This window comes from Globicephala melas, chromosome 7, assembly GCF_963455315.2.
Source record: "Globicephala melas chromosome 7, mGloMel1.2, whole genome shotgun sequence".
NCBI classification, from domain to species: Eukaryota; Metazoa; Chordata; class Mammalia; order Artiodactyla; family Delphinidae; genus Globicephala; species Globicephala melas.
The window spans coordinates 61,040,552-61,067,580 of NC_083320.1; the positions used below are offsets into that span (position 1 = coordinate 61,040,552).

The 27,029-nt window shown below is 36.7% G+C and overlaps 1 protein-coding gene across 6 annotated transcripts in view; it reads left to right on the plus strand.

Moving 5' to 3' along the window:
* Positions 1-27,029, plus strand: part of TLK1 (tousled like kinase 1) — a 155,949-nt gene that overhangs the window by 74,944 nt on the left and 53,976 nt on the right. For 4 of the 6 annotated variants that reach the window (XM_060302270.2, XM_030852100.3, XM_060302271.2 and 1 more), the window contains 5 exons: positions 16,173-16,248; positions 19,260-19,306; positions 20,808-20,903; positions 22,635-22,724; positions 23,746-23,838. In XM_060302270.2, coding sequence (XP_060158253.1) covers positions 16,173-16,248; positions 19,260-19,306; positions 20,808-20,903; positions 22,635-22,724; positions 23,746-23,838 — 402 coding nt within the window. The remainder of the gene's footprint in view (positions 1-16,172; positions 16,249-19,259; positions 19,307-20,807; positions 20,904-22,634; positions 22,725-23,745; positions 23,839-27,029) is intronic. The other 2 variants (XM_060302273.1, XM_070045958.1) reach the window with 1 other exon arrangement.

Below are 27,029 nucleotides of genomic sequence, written 5' to 3' on the forward strand. Positions count from 1 at the left end.
GATAGATGAATTTCCATACCTAATAACCTTTCTCTTTCTTCACAGTGAAAATAGAGCTTATCAACTGAAGGAAGAATCATGAGTAGGTTGGGGGTGTGAGGAGAATGATAAAAAATTTATGGGAGAGACAAGGAAGTAGTTTACAGGGGAGAGGGGTCACTCATTTAAATGTTTTAGAATGCCTGAAGGAGTTAGAGACATGGTCTGTGCACCTTATCTACTGGCTGAAAGTTCAGATTATTTTATGAGGATGAGAGAGGGAGCCCATATTTCCTTTTATCAATGTTTTCCAAGTTTCAGAACCTGCCTGGATCCACCCATTTGCCATTCTCCTTGCAGGACCCTTCCCTCTCTAAACACGAAGATCATCTTCACTTTTCTCTAAATTCTCTACAGTTGCTGTCCCCACTGTACCTTACCTCAAGATGCTGAGATAAATTATCTTGTAGCTCATTTGGAATTTATAATTTATAATATTAATACCATAACCATACCTCCTCTCTACCTTTTCTTTCGGATGTCCTAGAATATATTTTTCTGTTCTATTTCTTACTGTGGTTGGTTATTTGTGAATGAATATAAGACTGAATATAGGGCTTCCCTGGTGATGCAGTGTTTAAGAATCCGCCTGCCAATGCAGGGGACATGGGTTCAAGCCCCGGTCCAGGAAGATCCCACATGGCACGGAGCAACTAAGCCTGTGCATCACAACTACTGAGCCTGCACTCTAGAGCCCACGAGCCACAACTACTGAAGCCCGCATGCCTAGAGCCTGTGCTCCACAACAAGAGAAGCCACCGCAATGAGAAGCCCGCGCACCGCAATGAAGAATAGCCCCCGTTCACCGCAACTGAAAGCCCGCACACAGCAATGAAAACCCAACAGAGCCAAAAATAAATAAATAAAAAATTTTAAAAAAAGACTGAATATAAATCTCATTGAAGTATATTTTTAAGCCTATTGTTACATGTACGTACAGTATACTACATAATGATGTTTGTAAAGCAGACATGTCAAATTATTCTGTTTTTGTCTCAATTTAATTTTGAATATTTATCTTTTATACTACTTCTATATAAACCTGAATCAGAGTTGAACAATTTAAAATATATACTATCTTTTTCTAGAACTAAAGTTTATTTCCCACTTCCTTCTGGGTAATTGTCAATTCTTTAACCCTCTATCCACTGGCATTGAATTACTGTTTATTTTTATTTTTAAAATTTATTTATATTTTATTTTTGGCTGCGTTGGCTCTTTGTTGCTGCGCGAGGGCTTTCTCCAGTTGCAGCGAGCGGGGGCCACTCTTCATTGTGGTCCATGGGCTACTCAGTGCGGTGACTTCTCTTGTTGCAGAGCATGGGCTCTAGGATGTGCAGGCTTTAGTAGTTGTGCTGCACGGGCTCAGTAGTTGTGCTGCACGGGCTTAGTTGCTCTGCGGCATGTGGGATCTTCCCAGACTAGGGCTTGAACCCATGTGCCCTGCATTGGCAGGCGGATTCTTAACCACTGCGCCACCAGAGAAGTCCCTACTGTTTATTTTTGATCCAAGTGCCTTTGGGGATTTTTGAGCTATTTAAGATTAAGAATTTTAATTTATAGATATACAGAAGCTGGGACAGTTGTTGCATCTAGACATTTAAACTTAGATGCACTTTCAGAATTGTAATGATTATAATGAAAGAGGAATATAATATGGATACAGTGCCTTGATTATCTTAATTTACCTGTAACGTTGATTAATGAAGCCCATTTTATGAAAGAAGATCTAATTAACTTTCTCACTTGAATTTAGTTTCTAGAAGTAGTCTTGGTATTTAAATCAGATTTTTCCCCTCCTTATTTGAATTGAACTTATGGAGTTAATTAATGCTTTGTTTTGTTCTTTTTAAAAAATAATTTTTAAAGGCCACATTATGTGTGAGTTCTTATTTTCATATTTTGGAGGAAGTAGAAATTAAGAATACTAGGGAATTAGAACTAAAACTACCTTAGACCTAGCTTGGGGGGGACATTATTTTCATTTTTAGAACAAGTCATATTATTTATATAGTTCTTCAATAGTTTTTTAATTTAAAAAATCTTTTTTGATATTTAAAATTATATATAGACATATATAATTGACTAAATGGGATGGCTCTGATGTTAGTGAATTGGCTGGATTAAGAAATGAGCATTTCCAGTTTTCACCTAGTTTTTATATACATCCCCATCTCTACTTTTTTATATTTCCTTTTTGCCTTCTAAATAGTGTTTAGCTGAAATGTTTCCTCAAGAAACAGTTAGTTACCTTAGATTGATTGGAAGTTATGATTTTATTTGAAAATAGAGATAATACCAGCCTAAAATTTCAGATGGATTTTTTAAAATTCATTTAAGTTTTATATATATATGTAAAAAAATATATATTTTTTATATATATGTATATGTGTCTTATAACCTGGACAAATCTTGTCTTTAATGTCTTAGTCTGAGCACCCAATAAGAAAGAAAACTTGCAAAATGAATTTAGTGATGTATAGTTAAGTGTGGCTGAAAGTTAACATTTTTATGCCTATTTCCCCCTAAATGAATTACCTTGTTTTTTACTTTATTCTGTTTAAATCTGTTCAGCTTCTAAAGATTGTTAGATACCTAGTTTAATGCCCTCATCAATTATAAGAAATATTCTTTGTGTCCTGTAACCTACATTATTTTCTGAAATGTTTTAGCCTGATAAATGCCCTTTGTGGTGTTCTGTTTGATTGGTTCCTCTGTCTTCTCCTTTACTTATCTTCATTTTGGCAGTATTTTCTCACTGATTTCTTCTTACTGTATTATTAGGTGAGGTTAGTAAGATTTTGTAACAGCAATAAAGACATTTTCTCAGTAAGGAAGTAAGTTTGTTTTTTTTCTCTCTCTGTTAAGACTAATAATCAAACTTAGAAATTATAGTTCCTGTGAAATACCTGGAATTACTTTGTAAATTTTCATTTTATTTAAAAAGAGAAAATTATTTAATTCTGCCACTAAACATTAAAGGACACACTCTTTTTTGTTGTTGTTGTTGATGGAACCTGAGCCCCCTGCAGTGAAGGGCGGAGGAAGTCCCTAAAGGTCAAGCTCTTACAGGAAGTATATTCAGCTAAAGTTATGGAGTGTCTAACTCTAAAATGTGTTATATGACAGAGTCCACAGCAAAGGAAGTAGGTCTATCCTGGTTGAATATATACATCCTTAGTCTCCTGGAAGGAAAAATACTGTAAATCAAATGGCCTGATACTGGCTGACTCTGTGCCCCTGTTTCCATAAAGGTGGAGGACTAAGTGTGTCAGAATCACCTTTTCAAAATCAAAGCACTTAGGCTCCCTTCTTGGAAACTCTGATAATACTCTGTCTAGATAATTTTTGATTTCTCATAGATCAATAAATCTTGATTCTGTAGGCCATTTAATAAGAAAGCAAACAAACAGCTGTTAAATGTTTCCCTTTTTAAAAGTACATTTAGTGTGGGTGGGTGGTTTTTAGAGCAAGAAAGTTCTAAGCTGACTGTTGTAAACAAGATTCGAAGAGGAACATGCCATGTCATTTTAAGAATGAAGTGGACCCTGGTATAGCACTTAATCGTAGTAGATGCTCAGTAAATATTTGTTGAATAAATAAATTTAATAATGTACTTTAGTTGTAGTATAATATAAGGCAGTTTTTGTGTCAGCTACATGTGATTCTTATGTATTCATCAAAGCAAGCTTTCTCAACCTTAACATTATTGACGTCTGGGGCCAGATAATTCTCGGGGTGGGGAGGGAGTTGTCATGTGTAATGTAGGATGCTTAGTGGCATCTCTACATGATGCATTAGATATCTGTAGCCCATCCCCCCACCCCTAAGTTGTGGCAACCAAAAATGTCTCCAGATATTGCCGTATATCCTCGGCGGGTAGAGGCAGATCTCCTCTAGTTGGGAACCACCCCATTAATGAAGGAGGGAAAATAAAGTTGTAGCATGTTATCTGTGGAGCTAGATTACAGCTCTATAAGTTTCACATCTCTGGGTATGAAAACAGAAGCCCAGAGAAGTTAATTTGCCCACAGATAGTAAGTTAATAGTCAAAGTTCTAATTTTAAAGTGTCTGTCTTATTTCAAAGTGATGTTTTCAACTATTGTTCTATACTCTTTCTGTATAACTAATGTAGTATCTAACTTATTAGTTAGATAAATGACCCTAGTTAGTCTTTTGAAAAAAGTGGTATTCTTTTTTGGAAATATTTAGATTTAAGATGATTTATAGTTTGCCAATCCAAGATATGCCTGGACTGGCAGCACTTCACAGATCTTTTTTCTGATAAATATGCTTTTAGACAAGTACATTCAGCACAAGTTGACATTACTGAACAATTTGGTTTCAATATCTTATACAGGTGTACCTTAGAGATATTGCAGGTTTAATTCCATGCCACCATAATAAAGCGAATATTGAAATAAAGCAAGTCACATGAATTTTTTGGTTTCACGGTGCATATAAATATTATGTTTACACTATACTGTAGTCTAAGTGTGCAGTAGCATTATATCTGAAGAAACAATGTACCTACTTTAATTTAAAAATATTATATTGCTGAAAAAAATGCTAACCATCTTCTGAGCTTCAGCAAGTTGTTATCTTTTTGCTGGTGGAGGGTCTTGCTTCAGTGTTGATGGCTGCTGACTGATCAGGGTGGTGGTTGCTGAAGGTTAGGGAGGCTGTGGCCGTTTTAAAAATAAAACAACAGTGATGTCTGCACACTGACTCTTCCTTTCACCAACAACTTCTCTGTAGCAGCAACGCTGTTTGGTAGCATTTCCCCATGGTAGAACTTCCTTCAAAAGTGGAGTCGGTCCTCTCAGTCCCTGCTGCTGTTTTATAAACTAAGTTTATGTAATATTCCAAATCCTTTGTTGTCATTTCAACAATCTTCACAGCATCTTCACCAGGAGTAGATTCCATCTCAAGAAACCACTTTCTTTGCTCATCCATAAGAAGCAACTCATCCATTAAAGTTTTATCATGAGATTGCCCCAATTCAGTCACATCTTCAGGCTCCACTTCCAATTTTAGTTTTCTTGCTATTTCCACCACACCTGCAGTTACTTCTCCACTAAAGTCTTGAACCCCTCAAAGTTGTCCATGAGGGTTGGAATTGACTTCTTCCGCATTCCTGTTAATATTGATATTTTGACCTCTTCCCATGGATCACAGATGTTCTTAATGGCATCTAAAATGGTGAATCCTTGCCAGGTTTTCACTTTACTTTGCCCAGATCTATCAAAGGAATTATATCAAAGGAATTACTATGGCAGCTATAGCCTTATGAAATATATTTCTTAAATAATAAAACTTTTAAGTCAGAGTTACTCCTTGACCTATGGGCTGTAGAATGGATGTTGTGTTAGCAGGCATGAAAACAACATTAATCTTGTACATCTCCATCAGAGCTCTTGGGTGACCAGGTGCATTGTCAATGACCAGTAATATTTTGAAAGGAATCTCTTTTCTGAGCAGTGGACTCAACAGTAGCCTTAAAATATTCAATAAACTATGTTGTAAACAAATGTGCTGTCATCCAGGTTTTGTTGTCCATTTATAGAGCACAGGCAGAGTAGATTTAAGATAATTCTTAAGGGCCCTAGGATTTTCAGAATGGTAGATGAACATTGGCTTCAACTTCAATTCACCAACTGTTTAAGCCGCTGAGAAGTGAGTCGACCTATCCTTTGAAGCATTGAAGCCAGGCATTGACTTCTCTAGCTATGAAAGTCCTAGGTGCCGTCTTCTTCCAAGAGAAGGTTGTTTTATCTACATTGAAAACCTGTTGTTTAGTGTAGCCACCTTCAATAATTATCTCAGCTAGATCTCCTGGATAACTCATTGCAGCTTCTACATCAGCACTTGCTGCTTCACCTTGTATGTTCATGTTAAGGAGATGGCTTTTTTCCTTAAACCTCATGAACCAACCTCTGCTTCTTCACACTTTTCTTCTGTGCTTCCTCACCTCTCTCAGCATTCATAGAATTGCTCTGGATTAGTCTTTGGTTTAAGGGGATGTCGTGGCTGGTTTTATCTTCTATCCAGGCCACTCAGACTTTCTCCACATCCCCAATAACGGTGTTACGCTTTTTTATAATTTGTGTGTTCACTATAGTAGTACTTTTAATTTCCTTCAAGAACTTTTCCTTTGTATTCACAACTTTGGCTCAGGAGGCCTAGCTTTCGGCCTGTCTCAACTTTCAGCATGCCTTCCTCACTAGGCTTAATCATTTCTAGCTTTTTTTTTTTTTTTTTTTTGTGGTACGTGGGCCTCCCATCGCCGTGGCCTCTCCCGCCGCAGAGCACAGGCTCCGGACGCGCAGGCCCAGCAGCCATGGCTCACAGGCTCAGCTGCTCCACAGCATGTGGCATCCTCCCAAACCGGGGCACGAACCCGCGTCCCCTGCATCGGCAGGCGGACTCCCAACCACCGCACCACCAGCGAAGCCCCATTTCTAGCTTTTGATTAAAAGTGAGAGATGTGCAACTCTTCCTTTCACTTGAACACTTAGAGGCCATTGTAGAGTTTTAGTTGGCCTAATTTCAATATTGTGGTATCTCAGGGAATAGGGAGGCCCAAGGAGAGGGTGAGAATGGCTGGTCATTGGAGCATTCAGAACACACACAACGTTTATTGATTAAGATCACTGTCATATGGTCACAGTTTGTGGCGCTGCAACACAATTAAAATAGTAACATCAAAGATCATGGATCACAGATCACCATGATAAATATAATAACGAAGAAGTTTGAAATATTGCAAGAATCACTAAAATGTGATACAGAGAGAGGAAGTAAGCAAATGCTACTGGAAAAATGGTGCCAAAAGACTTGCTAGATCAAGGTTGCCACAGACCTTCAATTTGTAAAAGAATGCAGTATCTATGAAACGCAGTAAAGCAAAGCTCAATAAAATGAGGTATGCTTGTACTATAGTAGAGTTTTAAAAATATTAGGTGTATTTTTATATCAGCAGAACATAGTGAGTATTTTACTAATTTTCTTTAAGATTAATTCTCATTTTCTAAAATAACTGAGTAATCATGACAATGCACTGGACTTCTCCTATCCTAATGAATTTTCTGTTATATGTCACAATTCTGGTCTGCAGTTCTTAATGGAAGGTTATATATAGAATAACTTACTAATTTTAGGGATTCTCTAAAGTGGAATGTGCAGGAAATACATGCTATATTATTATATATTAGATTGGCTATATTGCTAATCCTGATGATATATCAGCATTACTTTTGGAGCTTTTAAAAAATACGGATTCCTTTGGTCTCCCTCCAGAGATGTTTCCATTTGGAATGGGGATGCCAGCATGAACTTTAAATAACAGCTTTGTGATTATGAAGTATATTCAACATTGAGAATCAGTGCTAATAGATAAATGATAGACCAATTTCCTTTAAATAATAAAATCAACCCTTTTTTTCTGGTTATAATGCAGTATTGCTATAGAGAAAACTGTAACAATGAAATCCCACTTTTTAAAAAAAAAAACACATCAGGTAAACATCTTAAAGGATTTTGGGGCATTCTCATACAGTTTTTTTTTAAAATAATATTTATTGATTAACAAATATTTATTCAGTATATATGGTATACTACTATAAAATGAATGGGTTTTAAAAAAAAATGAATGGGTTTTTTAAAAATTTATTTATTTAACTTATTTTATTTTTGGCTGCGTTGGGTCTTTGTTGCTGTGCGTGGGCTTTTCTCTAGTTGTGGTGAGCAGGGGCTACTCTTCCTTGTGCTGTGCGGGCTTCTCACTGCAGTGGCTTCTCTTGTTGCGGAACATGGGCTCTAGGTGCACGGGCTTCAGTAGTTGCAGCACGCGGGCTCTAGAGCGCAAGCTCAGTAGTTGTGGTGCACGGGCTTAGTTGCTCCGTGGCATGTGGGATCTTCCCGGACCAGGGCTCCAACCCAGGTCCCCTGTAGTGGCAGGCGGATTCTTAACCACTGCGCCACCAAGGAAGCCCCTCGTACAGTTTTAGTGTGAGTAAAGATTTAATATCACCTTTGATAGTACAATTTGGAAATATCTTTAAATTTTTAAATGTGCATATTCTCCAGCACAGCATTTACACTTAAAAGTGTCTATTCCGGGCTTCCCTGGTGGCGCAGTGGTTGGGAGTCGCCTGCCGATGCAGGGTACGCAGGTTCGGGCCCTGGTCCGGGAGGATCCCATGTGCCGCGGAGCGGCTGGGCCCGTGAGCCATGACCGCTGAGCCTGCGTGTCCGGAGCCTGTGCTCCGCAACGGGAGAGGCCACATCAGTGAGAGGCCCGCGTACCACAAAAAAAAAAAAGTGCCTATTCCAAAGACATAATTGTATAAGGACCTAGGGATTCATGTTCAGCCAGTGTCTATAGGGATACTATACAGGATATGTTACTTCATCATGAGTGTCACAATGGGAGAAAAGCTGTGAAGTCACGTTCTCAATTTTACTATTACAGGTACTCTTCAAAATGCCAACATTTCCAGACTAAGTTGTCTTGAAAATTTGCTTCCCCCCATCCTCCACAGCATTTGCTCTTTATGGCTGTTTTATTCTGATTGTATGATTTGAAAACTGCTTGTCAGATCATATGAACAGAGGAGGAAGTCCAGCTTTATTCTAATTTTATGGTTTATACTATTTAACAGATAAAGCCTTAAGTCAAAGCGAAAGCCAGAGAAGGGAAAATGCAAAGAAATAGTTATGCTATGTAAATGATAAGAAAATGGCAAACAAAACTGCGCTTTATCAATATCGAAGATTTAGTATGCTCCTTTTAAGCATATGTGAGTGTAAATTAAAATGGGTCCAGGTAATAGGAACCTAAGAAGTACAGCTGTGAGGATGGCAAGTAAGGTAGTTTTTAAAAATTGAAAATAAGATTAAGTATTATATTTCTTTTAGTTACTGATGTGGTTATGGATGCTGTATGTTTGTGGAGGGAGTAAAAATCCTTCAGGCTTTTAAAAATGCTGTGAGCTGGCACACTTTTAGTTACCGGTAAGGCAGCATGCATTTTAGTGGAGGGTTATCTGATTTTGTCTCTTCGGCTCTCTACCATCTTTGATATTATGTATTATTAAATGATAAGGCAATACAGGAGAAAATAGGCTACACTCAAAATTGCGGATATGTTGATTGGGTTTACTTTGAGCAGCAAAGAAATGCTCTTATTTGGTGATAGGGTCCCAAAATGTTGCGTACATGAACTTTTTATGCTTTTTATATTGAAATCAGCAAAATAATAGATCTTTTAGGTGTCAGAGATTCAAGCAAACATTTACAGATAATAGTTGGTATTAAAGTTTGACTCTTGGGCAGAGAAAGACTGAATTTCAGGTCATGCCAGCTCAAAATCATCCTGGAATTAGGATATACAGATTTTATGATACGTTTTATCTAAATGGAAATTGGATACAAAGCAGCAAGGAAGTTTTCACTACAGAATTTCAGTTTTCTTATAGTGCATTATTCTAACCTAATGTTTATGGCAAAATGTTGGAAGAAATAGTATCTTGTGTCTTTGATATTCTTGACTAGAACATCTATTTTATGTTGATTATTTTTATAAGGCTCCAGATTTCCCTTTTTAGTTCAGTAAATAACAAAGATTTCTCCCACATTTTAAGTTTTGCCTAGAAATGTGAATAAAACATGGTTATTACCAGCTGTGGGCAAAAAGGTTTATGTGCCTTTTGTTCAAAGTATAGTGACCTTGAATTTGAGACCTGAGTAACTATATGAATCATTGAAATAGGCAATGAGTAGTGTTTTTCAAACCAGTCTTTAGCTAAATGAGTCAATCAGAAAAAAATTCATTCTGACAAGTTTGCATATTGAATATTTTGTAACAGGTATTATTTAATATTAGAGTAACTTTTCTTTCTACTTTAAAGTATTTTCTCCTTTAACGGAAAGAAATTAAATATATCGGTGTCTCTTAACTTTTAAGTAGTAATTTTGTTACAGGTGATGCTATCTCACTTTTCTTTTTGTTCTGTTCAGTTGGGGCTGATGGACTCTACCTAAGGTAGAGGTGAAGAATAAATTTTAATATCCACTCCTCTTTTGTTGATGTCATAATATCTTTTCACATACTGTTATAATTTTCTATAATGCATTTATGCCAGTAATTTAAAATACCTCTAGGTGGAGGCTTGTAGAGGTGGTTATCTGTTTTCATGGAACAATCCATATTGCTTTCTCCCTCATTCTGTGACAGCATTAAGGTTCTTATTTCCTTATATTTGGTCTTATTTGCATTGATGAAAGGCAGATTTATTTTTATTGCAAGATAAACCAACAGGCCACATGATTAGATATGAAAACCTTGTTTAATAATCACTGACTTAAATTCCAAATGAAATTGGAACATTAGGTATATCACTATCACCTCTTGAGTCCTTTAGATTTGTCTTTGTTTTTTGAACTTCCTTCCAACTCTGTAAAATGCTATATAAATTCACACTAATATCTTGGAACATTTAAATATCAGAGTAATCATTCAGGTTTTGGTATGATTACAAACTAGCATTTATAAAGCTGAATTGATTTAAAGAATACCAATTTCTGCTTCCATCATTTTCTCCTAATCACTGTTCCCCTGTATGTCGGAATTCTTTAACTTTTTATAATACTGTAGTCTTTCCATCTTTACTTCAAAGCCAAGTCATATTATTTTGCCTTCCATAATAATCCTTTCCTATTGTGGTCAGTTATAGTACAATAATTGAGAAAATATAGAGGAAAGAGTGACAGCATTAGTGAGAGCAGTAACAAGCTTGAAAATGTTGTATATAAAATGCTCAATATGTCCAAGTTTTACACTTTACAGAAATACAGTAGTGGCCTGGTTGATGTCCCTTAGATTTTCTAGGAAATCGATTGGTCAGGATCAGTGGTTTTTCAAACATTTTTGAAGCCATCAAGCTCTTTCTTTGAAGAAATCTGATATAGAACCTCAATATTAAAATAAGACATGCTGTGTTCCCAGGGATAGGGTAGAGGTGGGATAGGATGTGTCTCTGGTGGCTAGAGCCTTAGCTCAGCCACCTGCTCCTTCCTTCCCTTTAGTAACTTTGGAGACACAACCTTCTCTCCCCTAAGGTGTCTCTGGAGTACAATTTGAAAGTCACAGATAGTATTCTGAACTTTTTCTTCTCAGTGATGAGCCATTTTAGAGGTTAAATATTTGATGAGTTTCTGCCTACCCTAAATCCTCAAGCTTTTAAATCGCCAAATAAGTCCATACACAAAGGATGTCTTAGGAGAATTGGCAGCATTAGGCTTCATTGAGAGTTTTTGTTTTGTTTAATATAGGTGTTGCTCAGATTATTTAAATTCAAAACCAAAAAAACTGTTTAAAGTACATTTGTCTTAGGGTTAGTGATGTAATACTTAGGGCCTAGACTATAAGTTCTGTGGCTTATGGTTGAGATCAGAGTTGAAATATTGCTTATTTTGCAAACCCTACAAGTTATTTGTAAACTGTTAGGGCAGAAGCTGCTAATTATTTAACAAGTGACACGTGATTGAAGTTTTGAAACATGAAAGTACGCGGATTATTTGGAGTAATAGAAGGATAGCCATTCAGATAAGAATAGCTTACTGATATAGACTATACACTGTTCTAGATGCTATACTACTTATGTTTCTGGTATGTTTCTCATTTAATCCCCACAATCCTTTTAGGCCATATTATCACCTTTAAAATTGATGAGAAAATTGAGTCTTGGGTTAAGTAACATACTGAAAATTATAGTAAATAGTGGACCCAGAGTTGGATTCTTAGTCTGTGTTTTTTCAGAGACTCATGGTACTTTCTTCTGAGGAAATTATGGTCCATTGAGGCTGACAGAACAGCCCTAAAATAATCTATGAGATGAGAATGAAGTCAAAGGTCAGCACGAGGTAGTCATACTAGGTAGGATGTGGGTGAAAAAAGATTAAAATTCATGGGAAGGCAAAATGGTGTGTTTATAATGCCTACATTTACTTTATAGGCAAATCAGGTATATCTAGGTTTCCCTTTCTCATCTTTTGCTTTGTTCAGCTTTTCAGTTTTTTATTAGCTATTTCCAACTTCTTACTTGTATTAGTGTTAGATTACAGTCGTTTTTTGTTTGTTTGTTTGTTTTTGCGGCACGCGGGCCTCTCACTGTTGTGGCCTCTCCCGTTGCGGAGCAACAGGCTCCGGATGCGCAGGCTCAGCGGCCATGGCTCACAGGCGCAGCCACTCCGGGGCATGTGGGGTCTTCCCCAACAGGGGCACGAACCCGTGTCCCCTGCATCGGCAGGTGGACTGTCAACCACTGCGATACCAGGGAAGCCCAGATTACAGTCTTTTTTTGGGGGGGGCGGGGGCTACTCGGGCCTCTCACTGTTGTGGCCTCTCCCGTTGCGGAGCACAGGCTCCGGACGCGCAGGTCCAGTGGCCGTGGCTCACGGGCCTAGCTGCTCTGCGGCATGTGGGATCTTCCCAGACCAGGGCACGAACCCGTGTCCCCTGCATCGGCAGGCGGACTCTCAACCACTGCGCCACCAGGGAAGCCCAGATTACAGTCTTAAAATTAATTTTAGTCCTGTCATCCTTTTTTTCCTTCATCTTCCTTTTTCTCTTCATCTTCCTTCCTCAAATTCTTCTCTGGTTTAAAAGAGGGAAGCCTGTTGCCGTTTTTTCTTCACTGTAATCATTATGCATTTGGGGGGTTTGTTAGTTTGTTCTAAACAAAATGACATTTCCCCCAAAAGACTGTCTCACGTCCCCATTCCAGAAAATTTTAAATTTAGGGAAATTTTGCCTTGGAGAAAAAGTTTTTACTAAGTTACCTTATATGTCTTAAAAAAATGAAAATAAAAAAGACCTTAAATATCTTGAAGTCTATATCCAGTAAAGTATTTAATGAACATTATCCCAAATAAGTTTGAGAATTGCCACATGTACTGTATCTTTGCATCCCATCCCCCTTTTGGAGATAGCCAGTGAGTGCTCGTATTTTAATGGTTCTTAGAAGCTTTGTAAATAAATAGTTGAACCACCCTACTATACCTTCCATTTTAAAATGTAGCCTCTCAGTCTACCGCTGATCCAGTGTTCCTTGGAATATACTTTAGAAAATGGTATGGAACCATTTACAACATTATATATTCTTTAGTTTTCTAGATAGAAAATGTTGTTTCCAATATAGCTTTCAGAATTTTATTATTCTGTTTAGTTTTTTGTTTTGCTTGTTCAAAGAAGCTAGTCAGGATTTAAGATGGAAATCCAAAAGGATTGTGCCATGCTTAAAAATTATCATACCATTAAAACTGTTCTGAAAAACCATATTTCCTTGACCTTAAATTATATTTTTTACATAGATTAATTTGGGAAGGATATGAATAAATTATTATTTGGGAGTTCTCCTTTGTTTTATTTTTTTTTAATTAAAAAAATGTTATTTATTTTTGGTTGCGTTGGGTCTTTGTTGCTGCTCATGGGCTTTCTCTAGTTGCAGCGAGTGGGAGCTACTCCTCATTGCGGTGCCCGGGCTTCTCATTTCGGTGGTCTTCTCTTGTTGTGGAGCACAGGCTCTAGGTGCGCGGGCTCGGTAGTTGGCGGCATGCGGGCTCTAGGGCACGCGGGCTTCAGTAGTTGTGGCTTGCGAGCTCTAGAGCGCAGGCTCAGTAGTTGCTCCGTGGCATGTGGGATCTTCCCGGAGCAGGGACCGAACCCGTGTCCCCTGCATTGGCAGGCGGATTCTTAACCAGTGCGCCACCAGGAAAGTCCCCTCCTTTGTTTTAAGATAGATTATAGGGTTCTTTATAAAACTGTTAACTTAGAATTTTTAATTTGGTGATACTTTTATTCCAAGAAGAATAACAGATTGGTTACCACTGAAGTCTGAGTTTGGTAATTTTGAGTATGAAACTAAACTAATGAACTATTTACCTTAAATTGCGGTATGTCATTCTGTCTCCTGAGTAGATTGCTGGTTAGAGTGGATTTCTTTAAGATCTCTGGTTTACGATGTGAAAACATATAGGCAGTTTATTGGACATAATGAATTTTATTTATGAACTTAATGAAAATTTGAAGTATTTTTGTATGGTTGATTCATTCAGTTACTTCTTGATGTAGGATATATAATCATAACACATAGAAGGGAAGAAAGCATTTAGGCCTTGGAAATACACAGAATTGAATTTGATTTGAATCCTAGTTACCTTGAGTAAGTTATTTAATATTTGTTATTTATCATGCTAGGTATGGAGGTGGGAGGAGGAGGTGGGGAGAAAATATAACTTCTGTCTTTAAAGAGTTCAGAGATTAGTATCATTCACTTAAAACTCTCTGAATCTGTTGTCTTGTTGGCAGAATGTCAGTGAGAGAACTTAAAATTCCCCAGATAATACTTTGGGGAACCATAGATGCTCAGTGTGAGTTAGGTTGTTTATTGTCATTCATACTATTTAATCACAGAACTACTTACAAGAGACATCAAAATACGGATTAAGTCCCTTCCTTGTTGGAGGACTACGTTGCCTTTAGAGATTTATTTTAAGTTGCCTTGATGTTTCATTCATTCAGATATCCTTTGTTCTGGCACCAGACAAACTTGCCAAGCTTCTTGAATTTGAGGGCCCTGTGCCATTGCCTTGTGCACATTTGGTTTTAATTTTTCACTAAGCACAACATTCTGCCAGACTGCACAAAAATTACTTGTTGTTTTAGCCTGATGGAAATACTTCCTATCAGTTAAAAGAGCAAACCTGTAATTTAAGAACAAGCCATCACGTAGGACAGGGCTCTGCAAACTTTTTTTTGTAAAGGGCCAGGTATTTAGGCTTTATGGGCCATGCAGTTTCTGTTACAGCTACTCAACTCTGCTGCTGTAGTGTGAAAGGAACTACAGACAGCACATAAATGAATGAGTGTGACTGTGTTCCAATAGAACCAAATTTATGGACACTGAAATTTGAATTTCTTAAGTTTTCATATCATGAAATATTCTTGTTCGGTTTTTATATTTTTCAAACATTTAAAAATGTAAAATTTATGCTTAGATTATGGGCCCTGCAAAAACAGGTGGCCAACCAGATTTGGCCATCTGGCTATAGTTTGCAGACACCTGATTTAGGATATAATCTATGAATTTGCTTTGATTGTTGTTGGATAATAATTTTTAGGCATTTAGGTGAATGGTTCTTTTTAGTAGGGATTGTATATATTAAGGTTTGTGTTCTGCTCTTTTTTTCTAGCCCAAGTTTATTTTACTTCTATAGAATATACATGAATAGTAGAAAACTAATGGAAAAACATATGGTGTTTTGTTGTTATTTTGTGGTTTTTGTTTTTTTTTTTTTTTGCCCTATCCAGTTAAGAATTTGAAGGGCATCTTTTTTTTTTTTTTTTTTTTTTTTTTTTGCGGTACGCGGGCCTCTCACTGCTGTGGCCTCTCCCGTTGCAGAGCACAGGCTCCGGACGCGCAGGCTCAGCGGCCATGGCTCACGGGCCTAGCCGCTCCGCGGCATGTGGGATCTTCCCAGACCAGGGCACGAACCTGTGTCCCCTGTATCAGCAGGCGGACTCTCAACCACTGCGCCACCAGAGAAGCCCCTGAAGGGCATCTTTTAAAGGCTGATTACTCTCAAATTTCTCATCCACCTGAAGTCATATTCTGTAAATGTAAATTTCAGGTACTGTGTACCAGGTCTCCTACACTTCAAATTTTAAAAATTTACACAATAGGGGGCTTCCCTGGTGGCGCAGTGGTTGAGAGCCGATGCAGGGGACATGGGTTCGTGCCCCGGTCCGGGAAGATCCCACATGCCGCGGAGCGGCTGGGCCCATGAGCCATGGCCGCTGAGCCTGCGCGTCCGGAGCCTGTACTCTGCAATGGGAGAGGCCACAACAGTGAGAGGCCCACGTACCACAAAAAAAAAAAAAAAAAATTCACACAATAGGAAATTTTATCTTTTAAATAAATTGTATGTAATAACTACATGTTTACATTGCATGAACGCTGTTGAGCAAAATTTTTTTTTTACCTCGAAAATAAAAATGACATTTATAGTGATTGTAAAATTTTGCCTGTTAAAACTATAATTTAAAGTTCTGTTAACTTGCTTTCTGTAGACACCAGAGAAGAAACAATCGGAATCATCCAGAGGAAGAAAGAGAAAAGCAGAAAATCAGAATGAAAGTAGTCAGGGTAAGTGAAGCAAAATCTTCCTTAAGAGCCGAAGAGGCATTTACGATTAATTATTCTGGTTTTTAATCAATTAATAATTTTTTTAAAAAGTAGTGTTTTTTTGTGATTTCTATAGATACCATGTAATTTCTGCATTAATAGTTTAGGAATGTACTTTGCATAAGAAATAATAATTATATGAAATTGGAATCTTTTTGTACCACAGGTAGTTTATGGTTACTGTTTTCAGACTTTTGACATTTCCCTTATTTTTTTAATTTGAGAATTAGAAAGAAAAGTGTCATGTCCAAACCTGACAAGCATTGCCTTTATCACCTTTCTGTTTTCTCTCTTTATATGAATTATGGTATTGAAATGGCTTCTCGTTTTTGAATAAGAACTTTATATCTTACTTTTAGACAAGTACCCAAACTTACTCATCCCTTTTATTAAAAAAAAAAAGACTACATAAAAATGATTGAAGTACTTCATTAAAGCACCATCTTTTTCTTTCCATACCTGTTCTTCATCCTTTCTTTCATACTTACATTTTGTATTATGAACTATAAGAAAATTACTTTCATTAGACTACACAACTTCTTATAATGGACAAAATAGTATTGTCACTTAATTTGGCTTCTCAAAATTAAATGCAATAAATTGGGCTCTTAAATCATATGTAATGATGATTTTATACATATATTACTTGTTTTGGAGCCACAAAATCTAGAGCCATGAACCCATGGCTTACTAGTGTTTACATGTGGCACTGGCATCAAGAAATATATTTGCAGCAGCTATCTTTGTGGAAGGAGGGAGTTGAGTCACTCTAGCACCTTTTTCTAAGTTTGTGGTACTTTGTATTTCAGTCTGCCCTGAGGTCTCTTTTGATCTTAGTGTAGTTTCCCCAAGTTGTGGTTAGTGGGCTTGGATTTATTTAGTTATATTAGTTATGATAGATTTAACTTTAGATTTTAAAACTCACTTTTAAAAGCAGATCCCAAAATAGCCTGGGACTTCTGTGTTGGTTGATCCAACCTGTGTCTTTAAGAAGCCACATCTTTTTCTTCGTGGTCTGCCATCCACAGAATTGTCTGCTTTTCTTTTATGGTTTTAGGACTGTGGCCAGTTTTAATTGCATTTCCTCATTTCATCTTCCACACTTGTATTTGCTTTAGAGAGAGGCTGGTTTTCTGTGTTTTTCTTTTTTCCTTGTTTCTTTGATGTAGGCTTCTTTAAGTCCATAGCAAACCTCTCCTGTCATCTTCTTGGCCAGAATAGGGTCATGTGTCCATTCCAAAACCAATTATGTCCAAGAGAGGTATTATTGCCCTTAAAATCAGGCCCATCTCGGGACTTCCCTGGGGGCGCAGTGGTTAAGACTCCATGCTCGCAATGCAGGGGGCCCGGGTTCGATCCCTGGTCAAGGAACTAAGTCGCACATGCATGCCGCAACAAGAGTTTGCATGCCACAACTAAGTAGTCCGCCTGCTGCAACTAAGGCCCGATGCAACCAAATAAATATTTTTAAAAAAATCAGGCCCATCTCTGAAAATGAAAATGGGGTAAAGTTCCATTTAGAAGTACAGGTTGTGTGGAAAAGGCATGATACCTGAACAAAATTGCATTTCTAATCCGAAGGAAGGAAGGGGAACTAGGAACAGAGGCCAGATAGGAGTCAGCCTCTCCTGAAGTTACATGTGCTATGTAGGGGAGGGAATGTTAACAGAATAAGACTTGGATTCAATTAGGGAAAAAAAATTCGGGAAATAGTTTCTGGGTAGGCAACCAAAAAATGTCTCTGTCTTCATTAAAAAATAGCACCTCTTCAGAATCTGCAGGAAAGTTGTTACAGGCAGAAGGGAAGTTCTTTGGTATAAAACTTTTATAGTGCTCCCTGACCTCTGAATAAATCTGTACAAAACTAGTGTTCAAAATTTCTAGGTAGTATTTATAGTCCTGATTACATATTAGTTTAAAAAAAATTTCCCCCTACCTTGTTCCAAGAAGGAATTTGAGGTTGTTGAACTTCTAAATGTATTGTTTGTTTATCTCAGTAATGCCTGGCACATAGTAACCACTCAAGAAATATTTGTTGAATAAAGTAAGTGAATGAATGTATATAAGTCAGTATTGAATTGATAAATGTATATGTTTATATATTATCCAAAGCTTTTGACTCCATGCTATCGTAAGTTTTTCTTTTGTAGCTTGAAGAAATTATTCAGTGTAATTCCAGTGAAGGATGGATGCCTCCCATCCAAAACGCCATATTTCTTAGCAACTTCTTACTTCAAGATTTATAAAACTAATGAAAAGTCCATTTTGTTTCTTTGTTATTTGTCTTTCTTTTTTTTTTTTTTTTTGGAAAAATCCATTTTAGAGCAAAACTCTTAATTAAAGAACTGTGATCTGTAATAATTTGGATCACTATCAATAGGGTCATATAAGGACAATATTTAAAATCTAGTTTAGTTTTTTAAAAATCCTATTAATTTGGAAATACTTTTTAGAAAATCAAAACATTTTACAAAATAGCATTCATATTAAAGCATGTTATTGTCAGTTTGTTATGGTTTGTGTTGACCAAGCTTTTTTATCATTATTTACAGGTATAAATTGGTTTGTCAATTATACAGCTGCCACTTGTCTTTTTTTAAATTAATTGACATGTTTTTATGAAATTGTTAGCCATTTAGCAATCTGAATAGCATAGTTTTAAAAGCAGAGATCTTTTAATATGATTTATTTATTTGATTCTCCCATAATCAGGACTTTTAAAAATTGACATGTATCTATTGAAATATCATTTGACTTTTGGAATTCTGAAGTCGGCATCTGACCCTCTGAGGGCTCTTAATATTCTTTTGATGCCCATCAGTACCCAACTAAAATATATTCTTTTTATTAAATAGATTATTTTTGTGTGTATTAGGGAAATTAAGTTTGGCACATTCTCTTTCTGATATAGTATGTGGTAGATAGTCATGACTGACTTTAAATCTATAAAATTTTTTACTTCTGTATTTTAGGAAAAAGTATTGGGGGACGTGGCCACAAAATTAGCGACTATTTTGAAGTAAGTTCATTGAGAAATATCTTCAGTTCTTAATATAATTTTGCTGTGGGCTGAAATAATTTGTTTGAAGCACAAAGTCAACTTTTGATTATCTGCTTAATTAGAGCAGAACTTCAGTACTATGTGATGTCCTAACTTCTTAGGAATATTAAACTTTACTTTTACTTTGGTATGGCACATCATAATTTTCAAAGTACTTTCTCCTGTATTTGCTTATATCCAGGAGATAGTCAAAGCAGGTGTTATTAGTATTCCTATTTTAAAGATGAGGAAACTGAGAGCCAGAGATATAAAGTAGCCTACGTAAAGGCAAATTCTAAATGGAAGAGCAAAGAGTAGCTTTAAGTCTCCCAGCCTCTAGAATTCTTTCTGATGTCAGTACCACAGCAACAGTTGAGCCCCGTGGATGGAGATTAAATAATGATAGAGATGTGAATCTAAGAGTCCCTGAAAATAATAAACAGTGGTAAATTTAAATTCTTAGTCTGGAATGTTTCCTTTCTTCTACACAGAAACACTTCTGCCTACCAGTTTTCATTATGAAATATTAATGTGATTATTAAAACAAACATGATCTACTCAGTTGAAAAATATTTATATTTCCTTGAGAGAGAGCAGAATTTGGTGATTGGGAGAAGGGCTGTGTTTAAAATATATATATATTTTTTATCCTCCATTGTTTTTCTTTCTTGAGTTTACAGTGTCTAAGCTAAAACTGTTGCAGACTATAAGATACACCTAATGCTCTTTAGTTGATGTCAGTCCCTTAGTGTTAATATCATTAAAAATCTTTGCCAAAGTAGGATCAAATAAACAAATCTCAGGTGTCTTGGATGCCTACTGTGTGCTAAGTGTTACGCTAGGCACTATAGATAAAGAAATTTAGACGAAGCTCCTAGGTTGCAGGAAGCTGTTTAATGAACACACTAGGAAGTCCCCATCTCTGCTGTTCATACATATACCCTGAGATGAAGCCATTAGCAGCAAATTGTTTTCTCCTTCCATTCTTGGTTCAGAAGCATGAGACTTGAGAAAGCTATGGAACAGATTAGGTTGGCTTCTCTTCGTATGCAGTTAAGTCATGCACTATAATGCGTGTTATGCATGTAAGAAAGGATTGATTTTTAATAGACTTTGTGCTGTTAAAAAGAAGGGACTTAGTTTGTATAGTTCTTTATAGTGCTGTGAACATTTAGATACTTAATAGATCTTGGGACTGACAGCTCTGTTTTAAGATAGTTGATTATGTTCACTAACATCTACATGTGAACATGTTAAAGTTTCTTGGGATTAGGGATCATACTGGTTTAACAAACATAAGGGAACTGTGCTAAAATTTGAAGGAAAAATAAGACTTGTTCTTTGCTTTGGGGGAATTTGTCTTTGAGTCTGCCACAAAAATAATAATAAGATATATTTAAATTAATTCATAATGCCATATCTAAAATCATATTTGTCTAAACCCGTGTTAATAAATAGTGATGTTTCCTTTTTCCCTCAGTACCAAGGTGGAAATGGCTCAAGTCCAGTAAGAGGCATACCTCCTGCAATCCGTTCTCCTCAGAATTCACATTCACATTCCACTCCTTCCTCATCTGTAAGTTTTTACGTATGTAGTCTTTGTGTCTCAGAGTTTTTGTGTACTGAATGATAACTTTTATAATTTGTCTTTATTGAGACCTTTTACATATATTAGCGTTTATCTTTAAAAAAATCATTCTGTGAGATGAGTTGAATTCTTTTTAATGATTTGATGCTATTAGAACTTTATTTCTGAAAGTAAGATTCTAAAGTTAAAGATTTCCTGAATTAATTATAAGACGTGTTCTTCACTTTGGGGGAATTTGTTCCCCAAAGAAGTAATGTTTCTATAAAAGAATGATGGGACCAGGAATTCCCTGGCTGTCCAGTGGTTAGGAATTGGCACTTTCACTGCCGGGGCCCGGGTTTGATCCCTGGTCAGGGATCTTAACAATTAAATTTCTTAACCACTAAAATGGTAGCATAATTAATTCCTTCCTGGGAATCCTGAAATAAAGAGTAGGCAGCCATCAGCCTCAGATAATGTAGTTTGGCATAGGAGAAGGATCTTGGACCTGAAAATTGTCTTAAAACTTTTTGGTTTGTTTCTAACATTTTTAAGACCTAGTTCTTTTATATGCATTTTTCTACATATTAGATTTTATTCTATTTTTTTTACTTTCATTATGTGACAGTTCATTGTCTAACCAGAAAAACAATGTTGGCTTTCAGTAATTTAAAGATGAATTTAAAATTTTAAAAAATCAGAGTATCTCTTATTTACTCAAGTACTCTGTTTTTACTTCCAGTGTCCCTTTCTAGTTCTGTCTGTAGACATATACTTCTTAATGTCTTATTCATTTTGTACCTTGGGGCACATCATATTGCCATATACTAAGTAAAGCATAAGACTCAACAATAACTTTGAGTTGTAGTGATAGCATTGGTACATGATGTAATCTTTTGCTTTCAGTGAATGTATTTTAAAACCAGTGACTAGATAAACCATGAAACTTATCAGTTAATTGATATTATACTACATATGGGCATGCATTATTGTACCCACTACTAAAAGAGTTCTGTATTAAGGTCTTTACAGTTTTACTTTTTGAACCATTATAATCTGTTTAATATTTTTGTTTTAAAATAATATATTTGGCCTTGTTTTAGTTAACAGATTGAAAGCATTAAATTTGCTTTTATGGCACCAGATTGTTAAGTTCCTTGAGGGCACGGCATATATGGCTGGTTGTCTCTTTTATTGGGCTTTATAAGAGGGAGGTACTTAATGAATGCTTATTGAATAAATGGTGATTAAAAATTTTTAAAGTTCAATTATGTTTTTTTTAATTCTTGATTTTTTTAAAATAAATTTATTTATTTTTGGCTGCGTTAGGTCTTCGTTGCTGTGCGTGGGCTTTCTCTAGTTGCGGTGAGCAGGGGCTACTCTTTGTTGTAGTGCGCAGGCTTCTCGTTGCGGTGGCTTCTCTTGTTGCGGAGCACGAGCTCTAGGCGCGCGGGCTTCAGTAGCTGTGGCACGTGGGCTCAGTAGCTGTGGCTCGCAGGCTCAGTAGTTGTGGCGCACAGGCTTAGTTGCTCTGTGGCATGTGGGATCTTCCCGGACCAGGGCTTGAACCCGTGTCCCCTGCATTGGCAGGCGGATTCTTAACCACTGTGCCACCAGGGAAGTCCCCAATCATGTTTTGAATTATTATCCTGATAAAAACTTAAGAAATGTTTAGTTGTTGCTAAGCAAAAGCCTATTTTTTTTCTTGCTAATATAAAATTTTTAATATATTTTTTTAAGGTTCGACCGAATAGCCCTTCTCCTACTGCATTAGTTTTTGGGGACCACCCTATTGTACAACCAAAGCAGTTATCCTTTAAAATTACTCAGGTAAATGGTAATTAAAATTTCTTTGTATGAGAAGCTGGTGACCAACTTTGTACACGCAATTAAGATGTCTTCTCTTTGTTTTAGACATGGTCATAAAGTAAAATTCTGGATCAAGAAAGCTAATTGCTAAACAAACCAAAAAAACAGTTTGTAGGGGGTGAGAAGTTGAAACACCCAATTTACTATCAGCTTGTCCTTTGTTACATACTGGTTAAATATATATTTTAAGCAAATTAAATAAACAGAACAACCATAACATGTCACTTCTGTTTACTGATTCTTTTTGAACTTAACATCCAAGTACATATAATCGATACCTTCATGGAAGTATTATATTTGTTATAAGTGGACATTAAAGCAGTTTGTTCCATGTGTCTGTATTTTTGTATATTCATATATGCCACACATTTAAAAATCATTTGAAAATTAATCAGATATCTTTTACAGTTATTTAGTTTTATGAATTTTGAGTACTAAGGTTTTCATTTTAATTTCATACATGTGACAGTTTTTGGATGACTGAGATTAAGGATTGAAAAAGTAGATCTTCTTGCTTGCCACCTTAGTTGTGCAGTTTATTGCCATTATACTTCTTCTTTCTGGTTATGTCCAAACTGTTGTGCGTGCATCAAAACTTCTTTCTTTGGATGATCTTTAGGCCAGGATTTATAAGTACATTGCTTTCAGTCAGCAAACAGCTTGTGAAAGTTTTTGCCATGTTCAAAAGTCAGCTAGAGTTGATAGCACAAAGCAGTGGTTATATTGAATTTTAATGAAGAACATATCAATATTCTAAAAATTGAATTAACCTTAAAAATTTTTCTTTTTAAGTTTATAGCACTTATGCTTCTGAAGATATTAAAACTTAAAACTGCAGTAAGACTTTTTGTGATACTCTTTACATACACACACAAACTCCAATACTTTCTTTGCTCTTCAGAATCAGAGTAAAATCTAATTTTATGTTTGCATGCAGTGATATATATATAATGGAGTAATAAAATAGCTTTCTTTCGTTTAGACCGACCTTACAATGCTGAAGTTAGCAGCATTAGAAAGTAATAAAAACCAGGACCTGGAAAAAAAGGAAGGTCGTATAGATGACTTGCTCAGGGTAAGTAAGAAGTCATGGAGGGGAAAAATTTGAGTAAATTATTTGGCAGTAGAAAAACTGGTGAGAAAATACTTATATTGTAAAAAAAACTCTATTACTGGGAAAAAAATAAGCCTTTGCTTTTAGTGTAAGTACGTAATTGAAAGTATCAACCATTAAACGATAAAAACTGTTTTATTAGCTCTTTAAATGTGAATTGAGAAACAGTTGGAGAAATAGAAGTTTATAAAATTTATTTTTACTTGATCAACTATCCTAAGACAGATACCCATTTCATGGTAGTTTGTTGTTGTTGTTGTTGTTGTTTTTGCGGTACACGGGCCTCTCACTGTTGTGGCCTCTCCCATTGCGGAGCAGAGGCTCCAGACGCACAGGCTTAGCGGCCATGGCTCACGGGCCCAGCCGCTCCACGGCATGTGGGATCTTCCTGGACCGGGGCACGAACCCGTGTCCCCTGCATCGGCAGGCGAACTCTCAACCACTGCGCCACCAGGGAAGCCCCCGTGGTAGTTTTAAAGTTAATTGATTTTCTTATAAACCTGACTGCCATTTGACACTATACTAGAGGAAGTAACTATTGCAATTTTGTGAGATTTTTAATGGAAACTTTATAAAAAGACACATCAAAAAGTATGCCTAATAGGTGAGTAAGGGGTAAAGCAGTGGTTCTCACCCCTAGCTGCTCATTAGAATCTCTGGATGGAAAGTGTGGAAGACACTTTATAAAAAGTACTGATGCTTAAACTCCACCCTGAGGGTTTCTGATTAAATTGATACGACGTAGGGCTTGGGCATTGGTAGTTTTAACAGCTAATTTAGCCAACACTGAGAACTGTTGGTATAGAAACTCAATGAAACCGTCATCCGTGATCATATAATTACTGATACCTTTGAAACATCCAGTGTGCCTTTCCTGGTCCCATCCCATTCACTCTCTTACATCCCTTTACCATTAACCACTATTCTAAATTTTGTATTTATTTATTATGCCTTATGTTTCTTTATAGTTATATTACATATATCTTATACATTCTTAACATATTATTTCACTTTATTTTTGAACTTTATATAAATTACAAAATTACACTGTTTGTACCATTTTGCCCTGCTTGTTTTCACTAAACATTATATGTGGGTTTGTCATGTAATAGTTTGTTCATTTCACTGCTATATAATAAGGCATTATATGAATATATTATAATTTGATGGACATTTTATTTCTACTTTTTGCTAGTATGAACAGTTCTGCTAAGAATGTTCTTGTACATATCTCTGTGGCACATGTGGAAGAATTTCTCTATGGTATATGCTTAGGAGAGACATGGCCAGAGTACAGGGCATGCATATCTTAAACTCAACTTTATAATAGCAAATTTTTCCCAGGGTTGTTGGATCAGTTTCCATTCCACCAACAATGAGCAAGAAATAATCTTATTGCTTATTATCCTTGCCAAGGTTCATTATAATCATATTTAATTTGGGGGTTCAATTTAATGGGTGTAACAAGGTATTTGTTATTATGCATTAACTTTATTTTTTGAGCATCTTTAAAAATATTTATTAACTATTTGTATTTCTTCCGTGAAGTAAATGATCATTTTTTTTGCTCATTTTTCTTTTTTTTTTTTTTTTTTTTGCGGTATGCGGGCCTCCCACTGTTGTGGCCTCTCCCGTTGCGGAGCGCAGGCTCAATGGCCATGGCTCACGGGGCCAGCCGCTCTGCGACATGTGGGATCTTCCCAGACCGGGGAACGAACCCGTGTCCCCTGCATCGGCAGGCGGACTCTCAACCACTGCGCCACCAGGGAAGCCCTGCTCATTTTTCTTAATGGGTTCCTGTTGTTTTTTAAATTGATATCAGTTTTTTGTTGGCCATATATGTTGATTTTTCTCCCAGTGTGTGAATTATCTTTTTATTTCTTTGTACTGTCTTTTGATGATTAGATCATTTAAAATTTATATGATTAAACATATCTTTTTATTTATAGTTTGTACCAATTATCAAAAGTATACCAAAATAATTTGTTGTTTTTATCCCTAATATCATAAAGATGTTCTTCTATATTTTCTTTTAAAAGTTTTTTAGTCTGCTTTTTCAGTACAAGTTCTCACTGGGATTTATTTTTGGGTATAGCGTGAAGTAAGGTTTCATTTTAATTTCTTTCTATGTAGAGAACCAGTTGTCCAGACCACAGAATTAAAAGTCCACTTTTTACTGCCAGCCCCATCATGCAATCTCGTTTTCATATACAAGTGGATCTACTTCTGTGTTCTGTGTTAAGTTCCATATTCTATTTGTGTATTCCTATACTGGTACAACAGCATCTTTTTATCATTTAGCAGTTGTCTTTGGCTGTTAGTAACAGAGAACATAAACAACAGTACTTTAAATGATATACAATATTATTTTTTGAGAGTAGAACAGAAAAGGGGGCTCCAAGTCAGAGCATGAGGGTACAGAGTCTCCTGCCCACTGAGTCACCTGCCCAAAACCGAATCCAGTTGGGGATGGAGGTGGGCCCTTCCATAGCAGGCGCAGGAGGAAATGGCGCTGGGATAACCCATGGAACACAGTGCCCCTCACTAACACACCCGAGATAGGCTTTCCTTTCCTCTGCATGCTGCTCACCTCTGTGAGGAGAAGGGTGGAGGCGCAGTCTTTCCCTGGCCCCTGGGCTAGTGAGGGAGGCTGGGTGGGGCACTGCAATTGCAGCTGCTACTGCCACACTGACCATTCATCCCAGATGTGACTGAGGAGGGCCTGGAGCCTGTTCATCTGTCCAGGCAGCGATGTGTGGTTGGGCTGTTATCCCCCTGGACAAAGCATAAGGGGCCACGGGCCTTTGAATGGAAGGTAGTAGGTTTTGTGGAAATGCCATTTAACTGGCCGTGCTTTATTTCCGGCCAGGCAGAGCCTTGCTATCAAGCAGAAACAACTGAGCTGCTCAGGCCGTAGGTGTCCGGACAGGTTTCTATAAACAGCAGTACTTTAAATGAGACACAATATTATTTTTTGAGAGAAGAGCAGAAGGGGGCAGCCCAGGTGTGATGGCTTCACAGTGTCATATAGGATCTTGGCTCCTTCAGTTTTTCTGCTCTTTCACTGTTAGTACATGGCCTTCATCTTGAAGATCATATCAAGGTACAAAATATTTATTAGAGGCACAGTTATGATATCTGTGTTCTTAAGC